Genomic DNA, 9,915 nt, shown 5'->3' on the forward strand with positions numbered 1-9,915 from the left:
GTATGAAACATGCAGTCTATACATACATAGTAGCTTCCATTATTTTAACTCTTAAATTCACCCTTTGTCGGACCCTAACGTATTGCTCCTCTCCTCTCATCCACTCAAAGGTTGACTGGTAGAGATCCCTTAAAGGGATAAGTCCGCCTTTGTACAAGTATCTTAAAGTTTGTCAGTTGTATTTTGTTAATTTTCTTTTGTACAATAAAGAGTTTACATACATACATACATAGATGTCGATGCAATTACCTAATCATTTTGTAAGCGCAAAAACCTCGGCAAGCCAGTACGCCTACACGCTTTTTAGTTTAGTTTTAAGGGTGATAGCTTTCATAGCTTGCACTGATTCATTAGCAAGTTTTTTTTTCAATTTTTTACCTGAGCATGAAGGAATCCTCATGTTGCGAGTGTATGCTGCCTGAAGACCGCCTGATAAAATCGCCCACTAGAAATAAAACGTGCCATAAATTCTAATTTCTATAGAAGTATGTAATTAAAATATGAAACTATTGTCTACTGTCAAAAAAAGTAGGTATCTAAATTGTCGCTCGCGATTTAGATAGCATTTTATTTAAGTACGACAATGAAAAATTTTTGACAAACAACACATTAATTTTTTTTTATTACATTTACATGGAAAATAAGGAAATGGAAAAAAATTGAATTCTTACTACTTATACCGTTTATTCATCCCAAAACAGCCACCATAAGGTGAAAACTGAACCGATTGTCCGTCTATCAATGGTAATCGTAATTCACATAATAGGTATAGATACTGTGATAACATCTAAATGGTGAAGGATTATATTGCGAAGAACTTACTGGCCGGGGTGGTGGGGGTAGTTTGCGTCCTGTCGTGTCCAGCACGCGGCGCGACAGCGCGTCACGCGCGCGCGTGCGCGGCCGCGACGCCGGCGTGCCCTCGCCGCCGGCTCGGGCCGACCTGTGCACACAACCCGTACAATATCTGCTGGTATGTCCTTAAAGGATATATACAGGGTGACTCGTGATTCGACCTATTCCTTGAAAGGGGTTATTCTAGAGCTTATTTGCAATGTTTTTGACCCAGTCAACCAGGGGTCGAAATTCAGTAGTATTCTAGTTATTCGAATTCATTCCGACTTAAAAGTGGCAATTGTAAAAAAAGTGAATGAATTAGGAGAGCCATTTTTTTCTGGTAGCCAGTGGCTAAACATTCCTTCAACAAAAAATATGTTAAGATTTATTAAGGCTTTAGAAACAAAAGGTTATGCCCCTGTTTCCACTCTTACAGCCTTATTCATAAAAAATCCTTAATTGAGGTTTGATTGGTCTGTTTACTTAGCAGACTGATTAAGCTTGTTAGACGGTTGTCAAGAAGTATGATTCATAAACGCTTGCTAGCAGTCTGCTAGTTGTTGAGCTGCTGATAGACGGATTAGACGCGTTATGTTGGCCACCTTGACAAATCAAAGACAAAAAATTGCCTAATCGATAATTAAAAAAAAAAAATTGACAGCAGTGACAGCAAATTACCATGAAAAAAAATAAAAAGCGAGATGTTTGTTTTCCCGCCATTTCCGATCCGCATGTTTATGTTGTGCAAAAAGCCATAATTATGTTAATCATCCTTATTTTTTTTCATATTTATTGTTAATTTATTGTTGTTAATTTAGAGGATTTTTAAATACAAATTCCTGAAAATAAATTTTCCTGTTTTTTTTTTTAATCTGCGTAGCCCTACCTTCACTATAAATATCTTCGGTACCTATGGTTTTTTGCTCTAGTCAAAGTCAGCTGTTCAAACTTGTGGCGGCCATTTTGTGACTTAGCAGAGAGATAAAGGAGGGTCTACGGTCCTCTAACTTTAGCAGAGCCTTGATCGACTGATTAGCGCTAACAGACGTTTATGAATCATGTTTTTTAGCATCGGGCCTTCAAGGAGCCTTCAAGGAGGCTCTAACTTTTTATGAATAAGGCTGTTAGAGTTTCATCACTTTATTTGGTTTAATTTTATTTGACGGATAAATGTGATGCCGTCTCAGTTTGTTTTGTTCCAATAGACGGAGACGGCATCACATTTATCCGTCAAATAAACAGGTGAAACAGCCCTAAAATCAAATCATCATTTTTTTACATGTTTTTTTTAATCGACGATCGAAAAAAAGACCTATTATTATTAGTCAGTGTACGTACGGCGTGTGTTCGGTGCGCGGGCGCAGGATGGCGGCGGCGGAGAGCGCGCGCGCAGCCAGCCGCCGCCGCACCAGGAACCCCATGCGCAGCAGCGACACCACCGCCAGCGCCGCGCATCTGCAACGACACCACACTCTTAGCACCTCCACACTTCATCACCCTCATCCTGCATCCCAATGCTGAGCACAGGTTTCGAAAATACAAACTGAGACATGGATGCACAGAAAAACCAGAAAAAGGGACCAGCTAGTGCTCCAGTGGCCAACTAGGAATCGAACCCAGGTCCTCAGCTTTCCGTGCTGCGTGCTATAACCCCTACACCACTGCTGGACAGGAATCTAGACACGAATTTTTCCTATGCATACATATCTCAGGTTGCTTATTTCTACTTTGCTACTTAAGCAGCAGCACTAGCGACATCTATGTGACGTCGACAGAGCACAGGTTTCACAACTGAAGGGCTTGTGCGGTAGTTTCCAGCTCAGCGCGGACTGGGAACTACACACAAACCGTTGAATTGCTACAGTCAGTCCTCATGATGTTTTCCTTTACCGTAGAGCTCGTGGTAAATCTGAAAGTTCGCACGTGTGTTTTGAAAAACTCATAGGTTTGAACCCAGAATGGTTATTTTGAGGACAGTTAGCTGTTACGGGTTACTGACATATTGCTACCATCATGTCAGCCGTAAAACGTCCACTGCTGGACATAGGCCTGCCCAAGGCTCTCCACTCAGACCGGTCTCGTGCTTTCCGCATCCACCGCGATCCGAGATCTTAACCAAGTCGTCGCTCCATCTCGTTGGAGGACTACCGACAGCTCGTCTCCCGCCGTTGTTTACGAAAATAATATGATTACTATTAGTGTTACTATTCTACGGATATTCTAAAAAGCACTCCTCACAAACCCTCCAGCACTCACTTGAACCTGTTCTTTCCGGTTTCTCTTTGGCCTCGGGCAGCAGACTGCTCTCCAGCTGTTTACCCGGCCAGCCTGCGCTGCAGATAATACTTCTGCCACACTAGCGCCTTGCGGCATTTGAGAAGCAAACCTGTCCCTAGTCTTATACAAAGAGCACTCCTCACAAAACCCGCAGCACTCACTTGAACCTCTTCTTCCCGGTGGGTCTTGCCGGCTCCCTGGCCTCGGCAGTAGACTCTTCTCCAGCTGAGCGTACCCAGCAGCACGCGCTGCAGATAACGTTCTGCCACACCAGCGCCTTGCGACAGCTCTCCAGCTTCAGGCAGCGGTTGTGGAGATACCGGATCTGGACACACGATACGATAAATTACAACTTGGTTTATGACAATGCGGGTATGGCGGTTGGTTGATGCCCATTGGTCAACATAGAATTAATAATGCGAGGAATAAAATGATAAGCAAGCTCAAGCGCGAGGCATGGCTAAAAATATGTATTTAGTGTGTTTTTTCCCGGCTCAATGTGCAACGAAGAAAAAATATAAATTTAGTAAAATCTATGAAAACACAAAAATACAAGTGTATAAGAATATGAACTTTAAAGTGGACTTATTGCCTTTCAAGCAGAGATGCCCGGATTCGAACCCACGATCCCCTGCTTGAGAGGGCATAGGTCAAACGACTAGGCCACCACGGTTGTATATTATCCTATCAGTGGTAACATCGCCCTATTAATATTAATAATGTCTATGCTTACACCAATGGTAACCCATATAATCAGTTCAGGTCAGTTTAAGCCTTAAATCGAGATTTAAAAATGCCTACAAGACGTCCTAAGTGATTGTTGTAATAAATAAGTTTTGCTAAAAGAATAAACACAGTTGTATATACAAGAGATGTAGCAACAAACCTATCGTTCAAACCTTGTCAGAAAACTCGAAACCTTCATCAATTTCAAACAAATTAAAAATAGAATCGCTTTGATAGATGTCTGTCACTCGCGCCAATGTGACTCAGCTTTTTACTTTTTAATTTATATTTATTTTATTATTTTTACATAAATAAATAGCCGTTTATGATGAGCGAGGAATAGGAGACCGGTGAAATGGAGCCCAAAACCGAGTTACCCATCAAGCTGCCCGATATGGTGTAAGTAACTTGATATTTATAGCAGACACCAGTACATTTTTCGCGCAAAAATCAACGGTGTTCCAACCTATGTTATCTCTAATTAAGAATGCTTTTTGTTTCGGGAACAGCTAGTGTTTTTAAACGATTATAACGTTAAATATATCTGTGTATGGCTCATACTCATAATGACTTAGCGTGCATGCACCGACACTTTTCCGGCGATCAAAGGACCCGGACCTAAAGTATGGAAAATGTGGTTATAGATTTCAAAGTCCTGGACAAGTCTCTAAAAAACTAAACTAAATTCTGAAAGGGATCCGGAAACAGAGGCACCCTTAGAGACTTTGTTCAGGGCTTTGAAATCTATAACACATCAAAATCTCAGGGTATTTAACTGAAACCATATTTTTATACTTTAGGTCTGGGGTCCTTTCGCCGGATGCATCGCAGTCTCCCCTCAGCGCGACGGATAGCGATCCGGCGTAAGAAAGAGCATCTATCCCAGTTTTCAACTCCGACTGCAGTTCATGGAGGCTATGGCCAACAGTGGACGTCTTACGGCTGTTTTGATGATGATGATGATGTGATGATGATGATGAAACAACGGACAAGCGGCCTTACAGCTATTATAAGTAGTATGTATGTTCCAGAATGTGCGGGGACCACCCCTCGCTGACTAAGACGGAGCTGAACGCAAAGGAGCCAAAGACGAGAAAGATAGCTCCACGTCCTACTCGAAGCTGTCGCCGCAGGTATGCCTTTATTTTAACCTTTAATTTCCGTATTAGCGATCCCTTCAAATAGCGAACCTACTGTATTAAAAATAAAGTTGTGTTAAATATTTGCGATGTATAGATATCATTTAATAATATTGTAAATCTGTCTAAAAAAATATACCTTGCCGGATTCTTCTCAACAGAGGTTTTTCCGAACCGGTGGTAGATTGTTTTTGACATTCATAAGTGATTGTTATAGCCTAAATTGAATAAAGATATTTGACTTTGACTTTGACTAACCCCCGACGGAAAAAGAAAGGTGTTATTATGTCTGTCTGTGGCATCGTAGCTCTCAAACCGACGACCGGATGGCCAAGTGGTTAGACCTGACTACAAAGCTTGAGGCCCCGGGCTCGATTCCCGGCCGGGGCAGATATTTGTATGAATAATACGTATGTTGTTCTCGGGTCTTGAATGTTTAATATATATTTAAGTATGTATTTATCTATATGGATAAGTATGTTTATCCGTAGCCTAGTACCCATAGTACAAGCTTTGCTTAGTTTAGGTCAATTGGTTTCAAGCGTCCCATGATATTTATTTATTTAAATCGCTTCAACTGTTTCTGAGAATTGAACTTTGAAATGATGTCGAGTATTTTTCAAGTTTACTGTAGTTATGGCCGATATGATGAGAAGGGATAAAAGAGTTTACACTCAAAACGACATCAAAAACGAAGACGTTCAAAAATCCCTAATTTGTTTTTTATTGTATGTCTCTTTTGTGTGTTTTATGTCTTTTGTGTTTGTGCGCAATGGTTTTTACTGTAATATTGTAATTTTTCATTGACAAATAAATATCGGGTGTAGGTAATGACCAAGAAAAAGTTCCAACACGATCTTTTATACCAAAATAACACCGAACGTGAAACGAAGTGTTGAACCGACCAAATATTGCTGTCTCTTCGTTGTCGTTATAAACGGTTTTGACTGAGGTTGGGTTACTGCTGAGCTGGTACGATAAGAAGTCATAAAAGAGTCTAGTTGTTTGTTTTGCTTGCAGTCGTCCCGCACGGAGCGTCCCGCGCGGGGGCCGGGGCGGGAGCGGGGGCGGCGCGGGGCGCGGCTCGGAGCCCGCGCTAGCGGAGCCGCCGCGGACGGACGCGCGCCGCCGCCCCGACGCGCCCGGGAACGGCGCGCTCGTGCAAGGTAAGCATCGACTTCGCGCGATCGTTTAACTACGGCAAGGGCTACTACGAAACTCGAAGCTCGAAGTTCGTGTTGTGCGGTCCCTCTGACACTTATGCTATTCAATACGAGAGCGAGAGGGACGGTACGATACGAACTTCGAGTTTCGAGTTTCGTAGTAGCCCTGCTGTGTTAGGCTGCGGCTACACTGAGGCGGAGACTAGCGGAGCGGAGAGACGTGTAGGAATCGACCAATCATATTAGTTGAATCCACATCTTGTCTCCGCCTCATTATCAGACGTGTAGGGATTGGTCGATCCCTACACGTCTCCTCTCCGCTCCGCTCGTCTCCGCCGCAGTGGAGCCGCCGCCTTAAGCTGGGTCGCCAGTGAGCGAGTCGCCTCGCGCGGCAAAGTAAACACCTGGCTTTATGTTCGTGCTGTCGCGCGCGGCGGCACGGTATCCATAGCGCGGTTACTGCGCGAACCAATGTTCGATGGTTTACCACGCGCAGTCGATACACAGCTTTAAAAGCTAACGTTTTTGCTTTGCTAACAATTTTTATTTTCTACTGGTCTGCTTGTATCAGTACTATGTTCGATTCGAAGACTCTTTATTGTAGGTACCATCAGCCAAATATGTGATCTACCACCCTAAAGTTGATAATCGTTTGCATGTCACAAAAGAATTCCAATAGACGTGTCTGTCAACTTGAAAGTTCGACTTTAGCGACATATTCATTTGATAGGAACTTGTTTAAAAATTGGTAGACCACTTATTTGGCTGATGGTACACCAGAAATAGTAAGCGATACAGAAAACAAAAAATAATTTTAATTATTTAATGAGTATTTTGTGTTAAATTTGTGATTAACAACACAATATATATTGTTATTTGAAATAAATTGAAGTAATAATTGAAACAGCGGGATTGCTTAGTGGTTTCTTAGAGAACTTGGCTACCAACGATACACCCTCAGTAATTGATAACGGATCGATCACAATCATAATTAAGTATTCATCATTCATTAACCTACAATATTTCACAGCACCACAATGTTTGTTTGAACACCCCTGTGAAGGTTTTTCATCTCAGCTTTAAAAAAACTGCCGTGCCGTAAAGCAGCAGTGCTTGCACTGTTGTGTTTCGGCGTGGAAAGTAAGACAGCCGGTGAAATCACTGACACTTGAGGTATCCCATCTTAGGCCTCTAGGTTGGCAACGCATCTGCAATCCCCTGGTGCTGCAGGTGTCTATGGGCGGTGGTGATCTCTTACCATCAGGAGACCTACTTGCTCGTTTGCCATCCAGTCGCATAAAAAAAAACTAGCTGTTGTCCATGACTCCCTTTGCGTAGAATTTACCGCTATTCCGCAAAAACTATGCAATTAACCTATGTCCTTGCTCGGGACTCGAAACTGTATTTATAACACATTTCATTTAAATCGGATCAGCGGTTTGAGCGTTAAAAGATAACAGACGGATAAACACACTTTCGCATTTTTTATATTAGTATGGATGTAGTCTTGCCTCGCAGTACAGTTTAAACATCGACTAACGCATGGAAATATTTATCAACTTCAACTTAAAATCTTGAAATACATTTACAGGCGTGTTCAGGCGTCAATCAACATTTTCTTGTTGTTTATTCTGTCCCGTTGTCCAAGAGGCTAAAAAAACTGCTTTGATATATGCGATCCTAATCGGAATATCAGAATGCCACTGCCAGATTACTGTATTGTCATCACATCAGACAAAAAAAAACGTAAGTATGCCAAATTTCATTTCAATCTGACCATTGGAAGTGGTTCAAATTTAAGTCGCAAGATTTGACCCGTCATTGCAAGTTAAATATATAACTAAGGCCACGCCTGTGTTGCAGCGGCGCTGGGCAGCTTCCGCTGGCCGCCGTACCTGCTGGCGGTGTGGGTGCTGGTGCTGGTGCTGACGCACGCGCTGCACTGCCTCGTCAGCGTGCTGGAGCGCGCGCTGCCCCGCCTCCGGTCAGTCCTTAGCCTTACTTTTTAACTTACCCTATGACCGCGATGAGTAATGGTTCATGAATCAAATTTATGGAGTAAATATCAAAGTCAAATTGTATATGAAATTAAATAAGATATCTTTCAATTTAACGCACATCGCAGTCTTATAAACCGATAATATTCAATTAAGGCAGAATAATTCTGTCACCTGTTTCATTATAAGATCGAGCAGAGACTTTCAAATCTAGTAATACATATTTATGAGTATGTAAAGACTTTTTTTTATCTTTCTTCTTCTTCTTTTTCAACCTTTCACCACCCAATGCTGAGTGTAGGTCTCTTCCAATGCACGCCATTCTTCCCGGTTTTGCGCCTTTCGCATCCAGTCCTTACCGGCCACTCTAACAAGGTCGTCGGTCCAACGCATCGGTTGCCTGCCTACATTTCTATGCCCTACTCTAGGCCTCCACTCAAGCACCCGACTACCCCACCTGTTGTCCTGTCTACGGCATATATGGCCCGCCCACTTCCATTTTCTGCTGGCGATCACACGAGCTATGTCGACCAATTTCGTTCTCTTCCGGATCTCTGTGTTCCTGATTCGATCACGTAGAGAGATACCTAACATAGCCCGTTCCATGGCTCTTTGGGTGACTTGGAGCTTGTGTAGCACCTGCTTTGTCAGCGTCCATGACTCGGCTCCGTAGACCATGACTGGTAGGACGCATTGTTCAAAGGTCCGACGCTTGAGGTTAATGGGGATACTTGTGCTCTTGAACACTTCGGACAGTTTGCCAAAAGCACCCCAGCCTAGGCGGATGCGGCGCTCAATCTCACTATTTTGTCCGAATTTGGCAAGGTTCAAGGTTTGTCCCAAGTAGACATATTCCTCAACTCTTTCTATCGCATGCCCATGCACAGTAATGTGATCTATATTGGAGTCGTTGTTGCACATTATTTTAGTCTTCGATGTGTTCATCTTTAGCCCAACCACCACTGATGCATCATAAAGCTCTCCGATCATAGCTGACAAGTCCTCCAGATCTTCCGCAAAAATGACTATGTCATCCGCAAATCGGAGATGAGTAAGGCGCTCACCATTGATGTTAACACCTCTGTCTGACCAGTCAAGAAGCTTAAAGATGTCTTCCAAACATGATAGAAATAGTGTCCCCTTGCCTAACTCCTCTCTCGACCGGAACCGGCTCAGTGAGCTCGTGGAGTTTCACTTGAAGCGTTGCACTTTGGTAGACTGCTTTGATCGCTTCTACATATCTCGTGTCGACCTGGCATCTTTGCAGAGATTGTATAACGGCCCAGTGTTCCACTGTATCAAACGCCTTTTCGTAATCTATAAAGGCTACTACCAAGGGTCGATTATATTCAGTACACTTTTCCACAACTTGCCTGACAGTGTGAATATGATCAATAGTCGAAAAGCCACACCGAAAGCCTGCTTGTTCCACTGGCTGGGCAGAATCTAGTCTATTAGTCAAGCGTAGGGTGATCACTTTGGTGAAAAGCTTATACACATGGCTTAGTAGAGAAATTGGTCGGTAGTTTTCAAGTTTGGTTATATCCCCTTTTTTATGTAGAAGTATCACAACCGCATTCTTCCATGTATCTGGTACTACCCCCTCAAACAACACCTTATTGAAAAGTAATTTGAGTTGCTTTAACACAGGCTTTCCTCCGTACTTCAGGTATTCATACGTTATCCTGTCCTTGCCTGGCGATTTTGCTGATTTCATGAGCTTGAGGGCATGCTTGATTTCATACAGACTTATCTCAGGCAAGTCCTCAGTTCTGT

The 9,915-nt window shown here is 42.8% G+C and overlaps 1 protein-coding gene across 8 annotated transcripts in view; it reads right to left on the reverse strand.

Annotated features, from left to right (window-relative positions):
- Positions 1-9,915, reverse strand: part of LOC141440823 (uncharacterized) — a 184,823-nt gene that overhangs the window by 5,063 nt on the left and 169,845 nt on the right. For all 8 annotated transcript variants that reach the window (XM_074105383.1, XM_074105381.1, XM_074105379.1 and 5 more), the window contains 2 exons: positions 823-943; positions 379-445 (listed from right to left, as the gene is read on the reverse strand). In XM_074105383.1, coding sequence (XP_073961484.1) covers positions 379-445; positions 823-943 — 188 coding nt within the window. The remainder of the gene's footprint in view (positions 1-378; positions 446-822; positions 944-9,915) is intronic.

The sequence above is a fragment of the Choristoneura fumiferana genome, chromosome 23, assembly GCF_025370935.1.
Source record: "Choristoneura fumiferana chromosome 23, NRCan_CFum_1, whole genome shotgun sequence".
NCBI lineage: Eukaryota > Metazoa > Arthropoda > Insecta > Lepidoptera > Tortricidae > Choristoneura > Choristoneura fumiferana.